The sequence below is a fragment of the Miniopterus schreibersii genome (assembly GCF_964146895.1).
Source record: "Miniopterus schreibersii genome assembly, chromosome: 18".
In the NCBI taxonomy this organism is placed as follows: domain Eukaryota; kingdom Metazoa; phylum Chordata; class Mammalia; order Chiroptera; family Miniopteridae; genus Miniopterus; species Miniopterus schreibersii.
Window position 1 is genome coordinate 30,881,620 of NC_138121.1, and position 20,620 is coordinate 30,902,239.

Consider the following 20,620-nt stretch of genomic DNA (forward strand, 5'->3'; position numbering starts at 1 on the left):
ACCATGACTGACTCACGCCCCTCCCGCACCACCCAGCTATCCACTCCTTGGTATTTACCCAAAGGAGCTGAGAACTTAGTCCACGTAAAATCTCGCGCGTGGACGTTTCCAGCTTTATTCATAATTGCCCAAACCTAGAAGCAAGCAAGACGCCCTTCCGTGGGTGACTGGGTAAACTGGCGCATCCAGACAACAGACTACTACTCAGCACTAAAATCAGTAAGCTATCCAGCCATGAAAAGACACGGAGGGGCTTCCATCGCATACCACTGAGCGAGAGGCGCCAACCTGGAAAGGCTATAGTGTCATCCCCACTATGTGATACTCGGGAAAAGGCAAAGCTCTGGAGGCAGTGACAGGATCAGTGGTTAGCCAGGGATAGTGGGGTGGGAGGGATGAGTGGGCGGAGCAGAGGGTTTAGGGCAGTGGAACTACTCAGGCTGACTCTGTTAGTGGATACAAGTCTAGGCATTTGTCCAAGCCCACACAATGTGCCACACCAGGAGTGAACCCCAGTGTAAACTGGGGGCTTGGGGTGAGTGAGGTGTCGATGCAGGTTCATCGGTTTTAACAAATGTCCTCAGGTCGGGGATGTTGACAATGGGGGAGGCTGTGCATGTGTAGGGGGAGGGGGTATGTGAAAAATCTCTGTACCTTTCTCTAAATTTTGCCATGAATCTACAGTTGCAAAATAAATCTTTAACAGGAAAGAAAAGAGCAGTGACGTGATCAGGTCAAGGATAGGGGTGGATGGGAGAAAGGGAGCTATAAGAAATGAAGACGGTTCAGCCACTGCCTCGGTCCTACCAGTGAGTTGGCAGGTTCCTGCTAGAAGCTTCCTTAGATTCTAGAGCAAGCTTCTACCCGGTACAACTGATACCACCACCTTCCCTGACAGTCCCCCACCATGACCAACTTTATTAGTAATATTAATGCGTGTGTTGAGTACTATTTGCCTCATATAATATTTTAATCCAAGTCATCTTCACATAAAGTCTTCAGGTAAATTCTATTATTACGCCCATTTTATGGGGCGGGGGAAGGAGCCTACTTAGCAGTTTTAAGGTTTAGTAGTTTTAAGCAGATTGTCCACTGCTGCACGGCTAGCTAGGAAAGAGTGGAATAGGTCAGTTTTTTCATCTCAACCACCTGCAAGTGTCTTCGCCATAATTCCTGTTGATTCTGTTCTCTCTAAAAGGACCCTGGCAGCCAGGCTGGCGTGGCTCAGTGGTTGAGTACTGACCTATGAACCAGGAGGTTCACAGTCCGACTCCCAGTCAGGGCACATGCCCGGGTTGCAGGCATTCCCGGGAGGGGGTGTGCAGGAGGCAGCCGATCAATGACTCTCTCATCATTATTGATGTTTCTATCTCTTTCTCCCTCCCTTTTCCTCTCCCTGAAACCACTAAAAACATATTAAAAAAACAAACAGGACCCAGGCACCTAAAAGTAAGTAACAAGTCTGATTTCCTTAACAGATAAAAATATTCCCCAAAATTAACAGAAAAAGAAACTGAAGTTGTGATGTTTTTAAAGCAAATTGTCCGTCCTGAAGCCCTGTTAAACCTGATGCAGGCAGAGTGCGTTCTCACTCTCAGCATGGAGGGATACACACTCCAAAGAGTGGGCACGTTTCACTGCTCTTTTTTTAGCGTAGACCATCAGGGGCCCTGATACATCACCTTCTCGGATGCCAACGAACCACCAGGAAGACCCGCCTGAACTGTCACACACAGAAAGGCAGTCTGGGCTGTAAAGGACATGTTCAAAACTTTCTGAGCAGAAGGCTTTTTGGCTTTGTTTTAATTAGTAGCCTAAAGAAATTCATATTGAATATATTAGACGTTTCTGTGTACGTGACGATGTTTAAATGCCTCCAGACAATGCATTCCTTTGTCTGGCATTTTACATAGAATCCAAAGTTCAGTCCCATGAAGTATTTACTCTTGACCTTCCGTGTAATTTCCACGTTCAATCCATGGGCCTCGAGGGGCGCAGTACAGGTGAGGGACTCACGTATAAATGATCCAAATAAAAGGAAGACTCTGACAAATGCCACGGTACATACATACACACAAAGCCTGGTGGCATATTTAGGGATGTTGTCAGCATTTATACATATATGTTGAAATATTAAATTGTCATATATCTTAATATTAGTCATGAGTTATGAAAGCAGAGACCTAAGGAATCTTCCCTGTTGTATGTGACACATTTGGGTCTTTCTTTTCTTTCTTTCTCTTTCCTCTTTCTTTCTTTTTTTTTCCTCCCTCCCTCTCCTTTCTTTTTTCTTTTCTTTTCTCTTTTCTTCTTTTCTTTCTCTATCTTTTTCTTTCTTCCTTCCTTTTTCTTCTTTCTTTCTTTCTTTCTTTCTTTCTTTCTTTCTTTCTTTCTTTCTTTCTTTCTTTCTTTCTTTCTTTCTTTCTTTCTTTTTCTCTCTCTTTTCCTTCCTTCCTCCCTCCCTCTCCCTCTCCCCCTCCCTCTCCCTCTCCCCCTCCCTCTCCCTCTCCCCCTCCCTCCCTCTCTCTCTCTCTCTCTCTTTTTTTAAAGAATAGTTTATTGCCCTGGCCAGATAGTTGGGCATTGTCCTGTGCATCGAAGGGTTGCTGGTTCCATTCCCGGTCAGGGCCCATGCCCGGGTTGAGGGCTCGATCCTCGGTGGGGGCTGTGCAGGAAGCAGCAGATTGATGTTTCTCTTTGTCTCTCTCCCTCTCCCTTCCTCTCTCTTTCCAAAAATCAATGAAAAAATATACATATAAAATAAATAATGCACTAGGGAGCAGCTTTCTCTAGATTGGGGTGGAGGTGGGATATTGCTTCCTAGGGGACATTTAACAATGCCTGGCGACAGTTTTTGTCTTCACAGTGGAGAAGCAGTACACTACTGGCATCTAGTGGCAGAGACCGGGGATGCTGCCAACATCCTACAATACCCAGGACAATCCTCTACCCCTGACCCCCAAAAGAATGATCTGGCCTGAAATGTTAACAGCACTGGTGTTGAGAAACACTGAGTCCCTGTCCATTATGGCCCTCTTCTAAACGCCACATATGTTGTTATAATGCCCCTGTGAATTTGTGTTTTTGTTAAAAATATGTGTTTATTGATTTTAGAGGGAGAGGGATAGATAGAAACATCAATGATGAGAGAGTCATTGATCGGCTGCCTCCTGAAGGCCCCCTACTGGGGATCAAGCCCGAAATCTGGGCATGTGCCCCCACTGGGAATCGAACTGGTGACCTCTTGCTTCATGGATTGATGCTCAACTACTAAGCCATACTGGCCAGGTGAATTTGTTTCTAACAGATTAGTGAGATACACATGGGTGGATTTATAGCTCTATTTATAGCTCTATTACTACTTATCTATCCATTCCCCACTTCATTCACAAAGTACAGTATTTGATTCAACCTTGTCTCCTCTTAATTGGCTGTAGCGACAGGCAGCCGAGACCCATTGGTCTGGTTTCTCCTGGATGTTTCTGCTCTTTGAAATCTGCACTATTAAAATCACCTTCCCCTTTAAGGCTGCTTTCCTTTCTCTAAAAGGGAGAAATATTTTTTCTACTGAGAAAAAATTACTGTTTCCATTAATCACACCAGAGTCTCGGTCTCTCTCTCTCAGACTTATAAAGTACTTTCAGTACCTAAGGGCTGATCTTCATGGTGGAAAGAGACTGTGTTCCTTCTTTCAATAGTTTTTAATCAAGTGCTTGCCAACAGATGATGAACAAACTATATTAAGTAACTACACGAGTAACAAAAAATGATGAGTATTGAGAAAGCAATTAAAATAGAATGGAACTAGATGCACCTTTAGAGATAAGAAAAGACCTATTTTAGAAGGTGACAGTAGAGCAAAGATCTAGATGACACGGAAGAACAGTGAGGTCATGAGGATGTGTGTCCAAGCAAAAGGCTTGCTTACGGGCCTGAAGGTGGTACAAACTTGGCTTATGAGAGGTAGAAAAGGCAGGCCATTGAATTAACACGTGTCTTTGTCAGCAAGAAGAAAGGAAGGAGGCAGAACCAAGTCAGGTAGGCCTGTGAAAGCAAACATAAAAAGTTGGATTTTCTGAGAGATCAGTAGACATTAAAGACCCTATGAAGTGGAATCCAATTTATGTAGTTTAAAAATCATCTAATTTCTGTATAGAAAGTGGAGGGTATGAATGCAAGAGTGAAAGCATGGAGACCAGTTAAGAAGCAATTGCAGCTTTTAATATGAGAACTGGTTATGAATGAATGAAGCCTGATGGCCCATTACTTTGAGGCAGACTGAAACAATAATGTCTGCTAGAATGTATGTATGGGGAGGGTAAGAGAGTACAAAAGAGAAATAAAGGAAAATGTCTGGATGTTCAGCTTTATCTAAGAGGGCATGGTGATTCCACTTACTCATTGGTGGGGGCTTGAAGGAGGAGGGGACCAAGGAGACAATCAAGACCTCTGTGTCCACCTGAACCCTGGGCAGTTTGACAGTGAACCACCATAATGAGCTGGGAGGTTAAGGGCTAGACACGTGGATTAAGTTCCAGGGAGAAGCAAGGCCCGGCTATAGGTAAAGACTTGGGAACCATCTTCAACAATGATTCATAAGCACGTGAAAATACAAAAGGGAAAACATGCAGGAAATGTGAAAAATGGAGGCCAAATAGCAAGTTCTGGGTCCCTTTAACATTCAGAGCTGAGAGGCGACGAAGAGCAAGCGGCGGCCGCTGAGAAGCAGCAGCCCTTAAAATGAAATTTGCGGAAAATGTAGTATCATTGAGAGAAGAGACTGATGAAAAACAGTCAGTTATAGCAAATGCTAAAGAGGTCAAGGAGCAGAAAAATGACTCTCAGATTCAGCAACGCGGAGATTACACGGACCTAGAGACAGCAGCCTCAGGAAAGTCACAGGAAGGTTTCCTGGTATGACGGAGTGAAGGAGAGACTGTGCAATTAACATTAAAGAAAGTTAACTTAGAAAAAAAATTTCCACGTTTTTCTACCGAGAACAGAAGCGGAGCATTTGCCGGAGGGAGCTCTGGAAGCAGAGGGGGTTTGTAAAAGCTGAGCTATGCCGGGCACCTCCGCCCGTCTGAAGGAAGGCGTCCGAACGCCGCAGCTCCTGTCCGCCCCCAGCGAGCGCTGCCCACGGCCCGGCGGGACGGCCCGCGCGCAAGCGGACGCGGGGCCGAAGACCTTCCGCCCCACACTCTCCTGGGGAGCGCAGTCCCGTGGTTCGCACGCCGCGCTCCTTAGGACTCCGGCGGGTGGCCGGCAGCCGAGTCCGCCAGAGGCCCCCGTCGCGCCCGCCCCACCCCGCGCGCCTTCGGCGGCTCTGCGGCCCGCTGGTCTCCTAGGAGGCCGGGCGCAGTTCTCGCGGGGCTGGAGGCGCGCCGCGGAGGCTGCCGGGAAGTGTGGTTTCGCTGGGGGCGAGCGGGCGCGCCGCCGGGACCTTGTGTCCCCGGCGGGGGGAAGTGTGAGAAATGCCGCTCTGCTGTGGGCGCCGCCCTTGGTGCGCCCCGCGGTAGTCTCGGGCCAGGCGGCGGAACTCTCCGTCCTGGGCGCTGGGACGACTCCCGGCGGCGCAGTTCCCGTGCGGGCGGCAACCACTGTCGGCTCGCAGCGCGCTCGGTGCGCGGACTCGGGCGAGCGTGGGTCGCGGGAGGGCGGCCAGCCGGGCGCGGGCCTCAGGCCAACGGCCGGGGCGCCGGGCGCGGCCCCGGACCTCGCTGTGCCCAGGGGCTACCCCGCGGTGGGAGCCCGCGCAGGGCCTCCGCTTTCTGGGCCTCTCTGCCTTGCTCTGCAAAAGGGACGCCCGCGGAAAGAAAATGGGCGGTGAGGGTACCTAGCTCGGACGGCAGGAAACGCCATCTGCAGTTGTTTTTACGTTTTCCACTGATGAGGCTGACGCTTTCCCGTTGTGGAACCTTGAACAGATTGTTTCGCTATCGCCGTTTCAGCGTTCAGATAGTTTAAAAGAGAAATCTGAAATAATGTGCATGCCCACCATGCATAGAATGGTGAAGATTAAACAAGCTCCCATTTAACATTACTACTGTTGTTTTATGAGTTTGTCTCTTTCGTAATAGAAAAGTTGATATACATGCAGGTGGCACCTGGTAAATGGTTGGTTACTTCGTGCCAAGGGATCCTGTTAGTTCAGGGGATGATTGGAGCCCTAGAAGATGATTCCCATTGTTTTTCCCTGCAGGTGTCACAGAGCCGCAAGATAAGCCTGGTTTTTCATGACTCCTTTTTTCCTGTTCTTAATTTGTCTTCTCAGGACAGTGTCCTCCTAATTAGACAAGCGCCTGGAAAGACAACTGTGTTGACTCCTGGAAATTGCAGCCATGTTCCAGGTAAGTCGCTGTGTCCCCAGAGCTTCCTGAAATACCTTTTTATCAGGACCCTTGAGTGTTTGCTTTTCTTCTCCTACTAGGCCGCTCCTGGCAAAGTCCCTTTGAGGACCGGATCTATGATTGCTGCCATTGCAGCAAAGGACCGAGCCTGAATAACTCGAGTACTCTCTTTCAGTTTCTTCTCTTTCCTACCAGTTTTCTGCTAAGAATCCTCTGTAGACTCTTGAGCAAACTCTTAAAAAGTACAATTCAAGATTCAAGTTTGGAAATGTAGGCTATTTGCTTTATGGTTGTCAAAGCTGTATCACGTGGCCTCAATGGTATATTAGTCCTTTCAGTTATTCAAGTCAAGAGATATTTGGAGTCATCTTGATTTCTCCCTTTCTCTTATGACTCACATTCAGGCACTTTAGTTAGTTCCAAAATATATACTGGATAAATACAGAATCTGACGTTAGTTACCCCATCACTGCCACCACCGCTGTCACCCTGGCCCAAGCCATCCTAGATGATTGCGGTAGCCGCCTAGCAGGATTCCCTGCTTCTGCCCTTGACTCTCTTCAGTCTCTTCTCAATACAGCTGCCACAGTGGTCCTCTTATTATGTAAAATCCTGTTGTTCCTCAGCTTAAAACTCTTCACTGGCCCTAACTCAGAATGGAAGTCAGAGTTCTGTAGTGACTTAAAAAGCTCTGTCCAGTTAGGCTGTCAAGAGGTGACCTCTCTAATCTTATCTTTCTTCTCTGTCTCCTATTCCCTGTGAGCTCCAGCCACACTGGGCCTTGGAAGTTGCTGTCCTCTCTGACATGCAGTCTTGCATTCTTACCTTCTCCGTATCTTTGCTCAGTGGTTATTTTCTCAGTATTGCTTGCCTAAACACCTACCTAAAATTGTCAGTTGCCTTCTTCCAACTGTCCCTTCCACTCCTCCATTGCTGTTCTGTTTTCCATAATGCTTAGCACTCATTAGCTGTCTCTATGTTTAATATATGCCTTTGCTAATGGTTTGACTCCTCCCACTGAGAGGGTTTTTCTTTTTTTTTCTTTTTTGTTGACTGTTTTATCTCCAGTACCCAGAGTGGCACATGGCAAAAAACAGATGTTTACTAAATAGTTGTTGAGTGAATGAGTGATGAAACTGTGGTGGGTGGAATCGGGAAGGTGGAGTCTGCACAGGAGACAGTATGAGTGGCAGATGTGCATGTTGGGCAGAGTCTGGTTTCTTGGGAGTATTAGATAATTGGATCTGAAAAAACTATCTTTTTAAAAGTAAAAGTAAAAGCTAAAGTGAACTTATTTCCAAAGTCATTCATTGATTAATTTCCTAAACACTTATGAAGTACTGTCAGGATGAATCTTACGTAGGTTGGGTATACACTGACATACGGGACTGCACGACCTAGTAAAGTACTAAGGGAATTTTCTACAGTGGTGGAAATGTTCTGTGTGTGCTGTCCAATGTGGTAGCCACCAGTCCCATATGACTGTTGAGTATTTGAACTATGACTAGAGTGACTGAGGAGTTTTTCATCTTATTTAATTTTTAATTTAAATTTAAATTTATATAGTGAAATGTGGCTAGTGGCTACTGTATTGAGCAGGGCAGAACTAGAAGAACAGTAAGAAAGCATAAGAAATTAAGATAGGTACTAGGACAGATACCCTGAGTTCTTCTGGGGACAAAGATAAATGAACATCCCAGGCTGCCCGTGCAGTTGAAGCGTCCCTGGGAAGCAAGGCTGGAACTGGTTTTTGTGGCCCATGGTACCAGGGAGGCAGAGCTGGAAGCAAAGTTACACTGGACTGAGAGGATGCCCTGAGCACAGGGAGAGACCTAAGAGTCTTTCAAGGAACTTCAAAAATTTTCTCAAGCAGTGGTTCTCAAACAGGGAAGATTTTGTCTCCCTTGACCCTACCCATAAGAGACATTTGCTAATAGAGACATTTTTGGTTGTCACAACTCGGGGGGGGGGGGGGGGGGGAGAGTTGCTACTAGCATGTAATGGGTAGAGGCTAGGGATGCTACTAAATATCCTCAAGGTACAGGACAGCTCTCCACAACATAAGTTATCCAGCCTAAAATGTCCATAGTGCTGAGGTTGAGAAACCCTGATCTAAATCTAGAGCAAAGAGTATTAGTTAATGAGATTATGTGAATTTTCTCCTTTAGACTTTTAATACAGTGATATTCATCAATGTGTTCAAAACTTAAAGTATAAAATATCTTTGCATTGGTGGAATAAAACTTAGTGTTTTATGCACTTAACATAGTGTTGGTGGTAAGAGTAAATACAAATGGAAAAAAGAATTTTCCCTGGTGCCAAAAGGGAAAAAGACCTTTTCCTCTTTCCATTTCTTAGAATTCTATTTCCTTGAGAAAAACCTGTCATTGTAACCCTTTCCTTGTCCCCTTGAGATGCTTGTAGATCTTTTTCAAAACGAAACAAGCCTATGCCAATTTTACAAGGCAGTAAAGTCTTTCTTAGGGCCTTGGAGCCATCTCTTTGGGATGCAAACATGAAGGAAGATGCGCCCTTAACTACCTGTCTGTGGGAGTTTAGCCTAGGCTCTTGGCTCCAAGTTCTAACTATCTGCTTGTCATAAAGATATGAGAAGTTCTATTTTTCTTTGGGGTAAAGGCAATTAACACAGATGGCTACCCCAATTACCAGGTGAATTTAGGATGAACTATGTGTAGCAAATGGAGGACAAGTTATTTATTTTGAAAGCATGTATGTAATGTTTGTATCTACCTGGGTTTTTTGTTTTTTTTTTTAATATGTTTTTATTGATTTCAGAAAGAGGAAGGGAAAGAGAGAGGGAGAGACAGAAACATCAGTGATGAGAGAGACTCATCGATTGGCTGCCTCCTTTATGCCCCCTGCTGGAGATCGAGCCCAAAACCCAGGCGTGTGCCCTGACCGGGAATTGAACGGCGATCTCAGCCACTGAGCCACCCTGGCTGGGCTCTACCTGGGCTTTTTAAAAGGATGAGATTTTCTTCTGTCCTTCAAGTCTCAGTAGTGATTTCCTATGAAGTGCATTACAATCTGGTTTAATGCTTATTCCAGAATAAAACCTGTCTCTTTTCTACATTATAGAGAAGATTTTCTGCTTGGCAGATATGGTTTTTAATTATTTCCCCAACACCTGACAAAGGTAAATTCTCACTTTGAAACCCAAGACCAGTGTCACTAGTGAACATACATGCAAAATATTCCAATAAAGTAACAGAATATTAAATCAACCACTTCTGGAGTGAAAATGTTGCCATAGCCAAACAATGTCTATTTTACCAATGAAAGAGATTAATAGTGCCATTTTAAGTGCATATATTTTTTGTATATATTATAATTTGACTAACCAGTAAGCATAATGAACATTTAAACTTTTTCTAAAGTTTTGCTATTTTAATACTACCACAAATGAGTACTATTTCTGAGAAGAAATCTATTTCCTTAGAATATTTTCTGTGAAATGTGCCTTTTTATTCTTTTAAAAAAATATTCTTACTGATTTTTAGAGAGAGAGGAAAGAGGGAGAGAAAGAAGGGAGAGAGAGAGAAACATCGAGGTGAGAGCAAAACATGGATCAGCTGCCTCCTGTACGCCCTGACTGGGGATGGAGCCTGCAGCCGGGACATGTGCCCTGACTGGGAATCGAACTGGCAAGCTTTCAGTGCACAGGATGCTGCCCAACTAACGGAGCCACACCGGCCAGGGCTGCCCTTTTATTCTTTACCCTTACTTTAAGGTTCTATTCAAGGACTACTTATGGCATGAAACCATCCTTCAGTCTTCTTGCCCAGGGAGTCTTAAATTATTTTAATTACAGATTGATTATCAATATAAGGTTTAAGTACATACCATAAATGTTTCTCTTTTTTGTTTATAAATTAGTTATGTATATGTCTATAATATAAAAAATATTTTTTTCTGAACCCACTGGATTTTTTTTTTTTTTTTTTTTAACCGTAGTGGATCATCATTTTTATTTACCTGGCACATAAACTATAAGAAATACGACTGTGTGCTGTCAAATGTTGAACACTGATTTTTAGAAAAATTTTGTCATTTTGTTCCCTTTGACAAAATTAACTCTCCTGAAGCAAAGCTCGTATATTTGTCTCACCCTTACTGTACAACAGTGCTAAGAATGTTAATTATCCAATTACTTTACTTAGATTTCTGATTATCGTCACAATTGCTGAATCTTGTCCCCTTTCTTCTACAACCAAGGTAACTTTACCCCTTGTCCAGTGACAGAAGAGGCCTGTGCTATGTTTGAGCCTAACTGTGTTTGCTATTTCAGGTAACATTTAGTGATGTGGCCATAGACTTCTCTCATGAAGAGTGGGGATGGCTAGATTCTGCTCAGAGGGATTTATACAAGGATGTGATGGTCCAGAATTATGAGAACCTGGTCTCTCTAGGTAAGCATATTGTAATTTGCTTACTTATACCTCCACATCAATAGGGGGACTCCCCTCCCTCCCCCCCCCCCCCGAATTGAGGAAATCTTCCTGAGTAAATGGATGAATTTCTCTTTCACGTTCCTAAGGAAATGTATAGTTCTGTTGTGCCCTCCCCAAAGCTTCCCTTTTCAGTGAACATTCTTCAGTCCTTCCTTTGGTCCCTTTTGTGATGATGGCATCACCTCCCTAAGGACCACAGCTTAAACAAGTTCTGTATTTTTCCTGTAAGCAGGTCTTTCCATACCTAAGCCATATGTGATCACTTTATTGGAGGATGGGAAAGAACCGTGGATGGTGGAGAAAAAACTGACAAAAAGTATATTTCCAGGTAAGTCATGGTGAATCAGACAAAAGAGGTCTTTGTTAAAGATGCTTGTAGAAAGCTGGGGGCATTTTAGGATATCTTAGGGAGACTGTCCTCATAGATTCCCAAATGTAACAAAATTAAGGGATCCTTAAGCTTAGATTTCATCCATCCTAAATTATCTTTCTGTATTACTCATGTCATCTAATCAAAAGTGGAGGTTTTTGCCATAATAATAATCCAAATTGTTATTTGAAACAAGTCAAATTGCTCTTCTTAAGTCAACTTAAGTAAAAATATACTGATGGTTTTAGGTTAACAGAAGCTGTCAATTAGATAGAAAATCACTTTTCCACTAAAGCTGAACTTCAGAGATCATATATGAACATAAATGTTGGAGGAAATAAGGAATGTATAAGAAAGTTTCTAAGAACAATTAATTTTCTAATGTCCAATAAAATTATGATTTTACACGGATCCTACATAAACTCACAAAAGCCTAAATTTTTGTCAGCCATAAAGTATATTTAGATTATTTTGTTGTCATTTTAACTGTTCAGTGCAGCACTATAAGGTCTGCATTTTAAGCATATTAATCTGACAGCAAATTGAGATTGACTGAAGATTGTAGAACCAAGGCTGTGAGATAGAATGTGTTCTTTCACATATATATAGGCATGAAATGTTGGCTTGGATTTCCAGAATGCCTTCTGCATATTCTGATAGTTTTTTTTCCTCCAGATACTAATTGCCCTGATTTAACCCATGTCCCTTAATTTAACCCATGTTCTTCCCTCTGTGAGCTGTCTGTATATTTTCTATGTTCTGCTTTAACTTTTTTCAGAAATCATTGAATATATGAGGGTTGTCAGAGCCATGTTTTTGAGCTAGGGGTTGGTGGGGCTTTATTTTTTATCCAATTCTGTTTCTACCATAGAAATTTCTTTCCAAGAAATACAGAAAAAGCAGTGCTTTGCTTTCTTGATATATTTCAGATTGGAAATTAAGATGGGAAAACAAAGAATTATCAACGAAGGAGGATATTTATGATGGTGATTCACCCCAAACGGTAATAATAGAAAAATTATAAAACAAAGTCATGAATTTTCAAATTTTAACAAGGACTGGGAATATATAGAGAAGTTGGAGGGGAAGCATGAAAATCAGGTAGAATATTTCAGACCCATGACCCCCACCTTTAGAGAAAGTCCCAATGGGTAAAGTGTTTAAAATACATTTAGAAGCATTTTCTATTTACATTTAAAGTCTGTTCTTTCTGAACTACAGAGAATTTCTGCTGAAGGGATATCACTTAAACATGATATATTTAAGAAGAGCTTACCGAAAAAGTCATTTATAAAAAATGAGAATAACAATGGTGGGAAGAAACTTTTGAATTCTAATGAAAGTATGGCAGCCTTCAGCCAGAGCAAATCTCTTACCCTTCACCAGACTTATAATAGAGAGAAAATCTATACATGCAGTGAATGTGGGAAAGCCTTTGGCAAACAATCAATCCTTAATCGCCATTGGAGAATTCATACAGGAGAGAAACCTTATGAATGCCGTGAATGCGGGAAGACTTTTAGCCATGGCTCATCTCTTACTCGGCATCAGATAAGCCATAGTGGTGAGAAGCCTTACAAATGTATTGACTGTGGGAAGGCCTTTAGCCATGTCTCATCACTTACTAATCATCAAAGCACTCACACTGGAGAGAAACCATATGAATGTATGAACTGTGGAAAGTCTTTTAGCCGTGTTTCACATCTCATTGAGCATCTGAGAATTCATACTCAAGAAAAACTCTACGAGTGTCGAATATGTGAGAAGGCCTTCATTCATCGGTCATCTCTCATTCACCATCAGAAAATTCATACTGGAGAGAAACCTTACGAATGTGGTGAATGTGGAAAAGCCTTTTGCTGTAGCTCACACCTTACTCGACATCAAAGAATTCACACTATAGAGAAACAATTTGAATGCAACAAATGTCTGAAAGTCTTTAGTAGCCTCTCCTTTCTTATTCAGCATAAGAGTATTCACACTGAAGAAAAACCCTTTGAATGTCAAAAGTGCAGGAAATCCTTCAACCAGCCTGAATCACTGAATATGCATGTGAGAAATCACACTAGGTTGAAACCTTATGAATGCAATATATGTGGGAAAGCCTTCAGTCATAGGTCATCCCTGCTTCAACATCACAGGATTCATACTGGAGAGAAACCCTATGAATGTATTAAATGTGGGAAGACCTTCAGTTGTAGTTCAAACCTTACTGTACATCAGAGAATTCATACTGGAGAAAAGCCATATAAATGTAATGAATGTGGAAAAGCTTTTAGCAAAGGCTCAAATCTTACTGCCCATCAGAGAATACATAATGGAGAAAAACTCAGTAGTGCCAAAAGTGTGCAAAAGCCTTTAGGCTACATGAATCACTATACGTTTGAAAAGTCATATAAGAGAGAGACTGTATGAATGCAGCATTTGTCATAATACACTTCAGCCATTGACCCTCCCTGTTTCAGCATCAGAAAATTTACATTGGAGAAAAGTCTTATGAAAGCAATGAATTTGGGAAGGTATTTAGCAATGGTACGAGCCTTACTGTCCCATCAGAGTTCACACTGAAGAGATCATATGAAGGCAATAAATGTGAGAATGCCTTTAGCCAGTATTAATCCTTTAATAAGTAAATCCACGCTGTACTTACTGTTACATATATGTAACAAATATGGGAAAGGCATTTAGCAATATGAATCTCATAAAACATACAAACGTGTACAGGAGACGTAAAATATGAATATAAAGTTGTGGGGAGTCCTTCAGTTAAAGTGCCTCCCTCATTCTACATCAGAGAACTCACACTGGAGAGAAAGCTTCTGTAAGAAATACAGCAAAGTGTTCACTAAGACTTCTTATTTTCCTAGATGTGGAATGTCTGGAATAACCTGATGTACTAATGCTAGAACAACCTGAGGGATGTAGGAGTAATGTGTAAATCTTTGCAGTGATGCTATTTGTAAACAGTTTTATAGGACAGCAAACAAGCATATTATAAATATGCATTTCTTATAGCAATAGCTTACAATTTTACTTGAGTCTTACATAGAAATTGTCTTTAGTTAATGGGCATAGGAAGATACTTAGTCACCCAATGGATTGAGTAAATGTTATAAAGTTGAAAATTAAATCTGCAAAAGAGGTAAAAAGTGGTGTCAATAAAATTCTTGGTCTCTAATAAAACCACTTGTATATATATATATAAACTCACTGTGATACTGATATTTCTTGCAAAACTTTCTACTACTTTCCTCTTGAAAAATTAAGATCAGACTCACAACAGCCTTTAGTGGGAGACTAACAGACCTAAAGAAAAACTGCCTGATCTCTGTGCTAAGAAGTTCATTATTTTGGTAAGGATAATTCATAGTCCATTTCCACTGGATTAATTCACACATTTAAATTTTTTACAAGTACTGTGAGAACATAACCAAGAAACAACATACTATGAGAGATCAGAGCAGGTTTCACTGGAAATGCTTTTTTTTTATCTTCACCTGAGGATATTTTTTCCATTGCTTTTCAGAGAGAGTAGGAGGGGGGGAGAGAGAGAGAGAGAAAAAAACTGATGTGAGAGAGATACATCGATTAGTTGCCTCTCGCACCCACCGTTTGTGGGCACAAAAAACCAGAAACAAAAAATGCCCATGAGCCAGGCTTGTGTTGCTCAGTGGTTGACCAACAACCTATGAACCAGGAGGTCACAGTTCGATTCCTGGTCAGGGCACATGCCCAGGTTGTGGGCTCCATTTCCAGTGGGGGGCGTGCAGGAGGCAGCCGATCAATGACTTATCATTGATGTTTCTCTCCCCCCCCTTCCTCTCTGAAATCAATAAAAACATTTTAAGAAATGCCCCTGAAAATGGGTAAATATATTGTGTTACATTCATGCAACTGACTATAGAAGAAAAAAAAAGGTAATATAGCTACATGTATCATGAATCTTAGTAACATACTGTTGAATAAAAAGTAAAAATCCCATAAGACAATATAAACTATGATATACTTTTTTATAATGTTCAAATAAAAAGCAAAATATATACATACATGAAAATGATGAAATAATTAAAAAAATTTTTGAGAATGTCAGTTTTTAATGGCATTGTAAAAATGATATCTACATATCTTAACTTTTTTAGCTTTTGTGGTAAAATATAACAAAAATTACCGTTTTAAGATGAAACAATCTTAAAAAGTAACAGAATAATTAGATGAAGTGGACAAATTCTTTAAAAGACTCAAATTACCAAATCTAACACAAGGAAAAACAATATGTGAACAGTCCTATATTGAGCAAAAAAACAAATTAGGAATAACACATGGTCCTAAAGAACAAGTAATGGAACAATAAGTCCAAAACAAAATGGGTATCTATGTGAGGGAGGGAGGCAGTATAGGCATAGAAAAGAGAGAAACACACTGAATGCAGGTGAATAGTTTGCTGGTGTTCATTATAACCTTTTAAAGGGGAAGGAATAAATACATGAATAAAGTGAAATAAAATAAATAGGACATGCACTGACTGATAACAGTATCACAAATCGCAATTGATGGTGTTTCTAAAAGTCCACCTTGGGACTGTAAAAGTTAGAGGTTCTACACATATTTATTGTAATTATCTGTAGGGTCACGGAGACCAAGTCTGAAACTAGGGATATCTCACACCAGCTCTACAGCCTTTAGCAAGCCATTGAAATTCCTTTAGCCTCCCTGACAGGTCTGTTGTGAGGCGGTGAAAGAGCGCATACACAGTGCTCAGTAAGGTGCCAGGCACCAGGTAAGCACTCAGTGGGCATTAGCCATTGTGTCTATATTGTGGGGCCTAACACATTGGGGTTGAGTTGAAGATAGAAACACGAGTGAGTTCACTAAGAGAAAGTGCACGGAGTGAAAGGTAAAGGCTGTGAGACCTGCTGAAGCCCATGTTGGAGAAGGGATTAAAGTAAAGATGATGACAGTGAAGTTCAAGAACGAAGAGGAAACGAGAGCAAAATGTTACAAAAGCTCAGGCACAATAATGTGGGGAAAGTTTCTGCTAAGCTGAGAGGCAGTAAATCATAGTGGCTGGAAGTCTGAGGGTATGGCTCCAGAATACCTCAGTTCAAATTCTGCCTCTACCAAGTTAGGTGTTCTAAAGCAAATTGTTTAGCTTTCTGTTATGGACTAAATGTTTGTGTTCCCCCAAAGTTTATGTGATGAAACCCTAACCTCTAGTGTGTATCTGAAGATAGGGCCTTTATAGAAGTAATCAAGGTTAAATGAAGTCACACTGGTAGGACCCTGATCTGATAGGATTATTGTCCTTATAAGAGGCACCAGAGAGCTATTCTCTCTCCTCCTCCTTACAAGGACACTAATCACATTATGGGGGTCATCATCTTTAATCCCTTCTCCAACACTGGCTTCAGCAACAGTCTCATAGCCTTTGCTTTTCATTCCATGCACTTTCTCTTAGTTAAAGACAAAGAGAGAACCTTAAAAGCAGCAAGAGAAAGGCAGTTAATTACCTACAAGGGAGCTCCCATAAGACTTTCAGCTGATTTCTCAACAGAAGCTATTCAAGCCAGAAAGGATTAGCATGAAATATTCAAAGTGATGAAAAGTAAGGACCTACAAACAAGACTACTATACCCAGCAAGGTTATCATCTAATATCAATAAGAAATTAAGAGCTTCCCAGATAAGGAAAAGCTAAAAAATTCATTACCACCAAACCAGTATTATTAGAAATAATAAGAAAAAAAGAGAAACAAAATTATAGAGAATAAAATGGCAATAAGTATGTATCTATCAATAATCACTTTAAATATAAATGGATTAAGTATTCCAATCAAAAGATACAGCATAGCTGAATGGATAAGAAAACAAGATTCATATACATACTGTCAACGAGATCCATCTCTGAATGAAAGACACACTGAGTGAAAGTAAAAGGATGGAAACAGATATTTCAAGGAAATGCAAATTTAAAAAAGCTGGGGGCCTGGACGATGTGGCTCAGTTGGTTGGAGTGTTGTCCCATACACCAAAAGGTTGCGGGTTCAGTTCCCAGTCAAGGCACATACTTAGGTTGTGGGTTTGATCCTCAGTTGGGGCGTGAACAGGAGGCAACCTATTGATGTTTCTCACATCGATGTTTCTGTGTCTTTTCTGTCTCTCTCCCTTACCCTCTCTCTAAAAATCAATGAACATGTCCTTGAGTGAAAATTGAAAAAAAAAAAAAAAGCTGGGGTAGTAATACTTAGAAAAAATAGACTTTAAAACAAAGGTTATAATAAGAGACAAAGGACATATAATGATAAAGGGATCAATCCAACAAGAGGATATGACCCTTGCAAATTATGCACCCAACAAAGGAGTACCTAAATGTATAAAGCAAATCTTAATGGGCATAAAAGGAGAGCTGACAGTAATACAGTCATTGTAGGGGATTTTAATACCCCACTGACATCAATGGGTAGATCTTCCAGACAGAGAAATCAACAAGAAAACAGTGGCCTTAAATGACACACTGGCCAAATGCATTCAATTCATATTTTCAGAGCATTTCACCCCAAAGTGGCAGAATATACATTCTTTTCAAGTGCACATGGAACATTTTCTAAAATACACCACATGTTAGGACATAAAACAAGTCTCAATAAATTTAAGAAGATTGAAATCATATCAAACATCTTCTCTGACCACAATGACATGAAATTACAATTCCCCCCAAAACTAAAATACAAATACATAAAGGATAAATAATATGTTAGTACACAATGAATGGGTTAATAATGAGATCAACAAGAAAATCAAAAGATCCATTGAAACAAATGAAAAAAACAACCCAAAATCTATGGGACACAACAAAAGCAGTCCTAAGAGGGAAATTAATAGCATTACAAGCCTACCTCAAGAAACAGAAAAAAAATCTCAAACAATCTAGCATTCCATCTAAAGAAACCAGAAAAATAACAAGAAACAAGGCCCAAAGTGAGTAGAAGAAATAATAAAGACTAGAGTGAAAATAAACAAAATATAGTCTAAAAAAACAATACAAAAGATCAATGGAACCAAAAGCTGGTTCTTTGAAAAGATTAAAAAGACTGATGAACATTTTAACCAGACTCATCAAGAAAAAAAAGAGAGAGGACCCAAATAAAATCAGAAGTGAAAAAGGAGAAATAACAACTGACATCACAGAAATGCAAAGGACTGTAAGAAAATACTATGAACAACTATATGCCATCAAATTGGACAACCTGGGTGAAATGGACAAATTCCTAGAAACATACAATCTTCCAAAACTGAGTCAGGAAGAATCAGAAAACCTGAATAGACCAATTACAACTAGTGAAATTAAAGCAGCAAAAACAAAAGGACAAAAAAACCTCCCAGCAAACAAAAGTCCCAAACAGAATGGCTTCACAGGCAAATTTTACCAAATATTCAAAGCAGAACTAACACCTATCCTCAAACTACTCCAAAATATTCAATAGGAGGGAAGACTCCCAAGCTCATTATATGAGGCCAGTATTATCCTAATTCCAAAACCAGATAAAGATACTACAAAGAAAGAAAATTATAAGTCAATATGCCTGATGAACATAGATGCAAAAATCCTTCACAAAATATTAGCAAACTGAATTCAGCAATTCATTAAAATGATCATACTCTATGATCAAGTGAGATTTATTCCTGGGATGCAAGGTTGGTACAATATCCACAAATCAATAAACATGATACATCACATAAACAAAATGAAACATCAAAATCATATGATCATATCAATAAATGCAGAAAAAGCACTTGATAAAATCCAGCACCCATTTATGATAAAAATTCTCAGCAAAGTGGTGATAGAAGAAACATATTACAACATAAAGGCCACATATGACAAACCCACAGCTAACATCACACTCGACGGGAAAACTAGAAGTGTTTCCCTGAAGATCAGGAACAAGACAGTGATGTTCACTTTCACCACTATTACTCAACACAGTACTGGAAGTCCCAGCCACAGCAATCGGACAAGAAGAAATAAAAAGCATCCAAATTGGAAAGGAGGAAGTAAATCTGTCATTATTTGTAGGTAATGCACATACGCACATGATGGTGTACATAGAGAACCCTACAGATTCCATCAAAAAACTACTAGAACTGATAAATTCAATAATGTAGCAGGATACAAAATAAATATTCAGAAATTGGTGGCATTTTTATACACCAATAATGAAGTATCAGAAAGGGAAACTAAAAGATAAATTCCATTTACAACTGCATTTAAGAAACAGTACCTTGGAATAAATTTAACCAAAAGAGTAAAATACCTGTAACTTGGAAAATTATAAGACACTGAAGAAATTGAAGATACAAATAAATGGAAACATGTACTGTGCATATAGACAGGAAAAATTAACACTGTTAAAATGCCCATACTACCCAAAGCAATCAATAGAGTCAATACAATTCCTGTCAAAATATTAATGGTGTATTTCATAGAACTGGAACAAATAATCCAAAAATTTATATGGAACCACAAAAGACCCCGAATAGCCATAACAATCTTTTAAAAAAATATATGTTTTTATTGGTTTCAGAGGAAGGGAGAGGGAGAGAGAGAAATATCATTGATGAGTCATTGATTGGCTGCTTCCTGCATGCCGCCTACTGGGGGTTGAGCCCACAACTTACTGGAGAAGATATTCGCCAATGATACATCTGATAAAGGGGTATCGTGAAAGATTAATAAAAAGCTCATACAACTTAACACCAAAACAACAACAACAACAAACAATCCATTTTAAAAATGGGCAGGGGACCCAAATAGACATATCAGATGGCCGATAGACATATGAAAAAATGCTCAATATCATTAATCAGCAGAGAAATGCAAATTAAAACCACCATGTGATACCATGTCACACCTGTCAGAATGACTATCATCAATAAATTAAAAAAACAAGTGCTGGCCAGGACGTGGAGAAAAGGGAAGCTGCACTGTTGGAAATGCAGACTGGTGCAGCCACTACGGAAAACAGTATGGATGGGTCCTCAAAAAATTAAAAATGGAACTGCCTTATGACCCAGCAATTCCACTTCTAGGTATATTTCTGAAGAAACCCAAAATGCTAATTCAAAAGAACATATGCAGCCCTGTGTTCACTGTAGCATTACTTACATCAGCCAAGCCATGAAAGCAACCCAAGTGCCCATCAATAGACGAGTGGATAAAAAAGCCGTGGTGCATATATACAATGGAGTATTACTCATCCATAAAAAAGAATGAAATCCTACCGTTCGTGGCAGCACGGATGGCCCTAGAGAGTAATATGCTAAGTCAGTCAGAGAAAGACAATACCATATGATTTCACTCATATGTGGAATTTAACAAATATAAATGAACAAACAGAAACAGACCCATAGATACAGAGAACAGCCTCATGG

At 40.5% G+C, this 20,620-nt stretch overlaps 1 protein-coding gene and 1 long non-coding RNA gene across 3 annotated transcripts in view; one reads left to right on the plus strand and one right to left on the minus strand.

The window, feature by feature from the left end:
• LOC308547456 overlaps positions 1-20,620 on the minus strand; it is a 48,832-nt gene that overhangs the window by 21,022 nt on the left and 7,190 nt on the right. The gene's annotated exons all lie outside the window — the stretch shown is intronic.
• On the plus strand, positions 5,390-15,666 carry LOC308547453 (uncharacterized protein). Of its 2 annotated transcripts, none has more exons than XM_081117848.1 (6): positions 5,390-5,622; positions 6,275-6,350; positions 10,660-10,780; positions 11,055-11,150; positions 12,122-12,195; positions 12,414-15,666. In XM_081117848.1, exons 2-6 carry the CDS (start codon positions 6,342-6,344, stop codon positions 13,605-13,607), a joined length of 1,494 nt encoding a protein of 497 aa, XP_080973974.1. In that variant the 5' UTR covers positions 5,390-5,622; positions 6,275-6,341; the 3' UTR covers positions 13,608-15,666. The 2 variants fall into 2 exon arrangements, with proteins under 2 accessions (XP_080973974.1, XP_080973973.1); XM_081117847.1 differs by having other exon boundaries at positions 5,417-5,622; positions 11,052-11,150; positions 12,414-15,236.

What these genes read in the sequence shown, in the direction of transcription:
- LOC308547453 (XM_081117847.1), top strand. An exon ending in GACAAAAAGTATATTTCCAG is followed by an intron (nt 11,151 to 12,121) that starts GTAAGTCATGGT and finishes GATATATTTCAG; the next exon opens with ATTGGAAATTAAGATGGGAA. An exon ending in ATGGTGATTCACCCCAAACG is followed by an intron (nt 12,196 to 12,413) that starts GTAATAATAGAA and finishes TCTGAACTACAG; the next exon opens with AGAATTTCTGCTGAAGGGAT.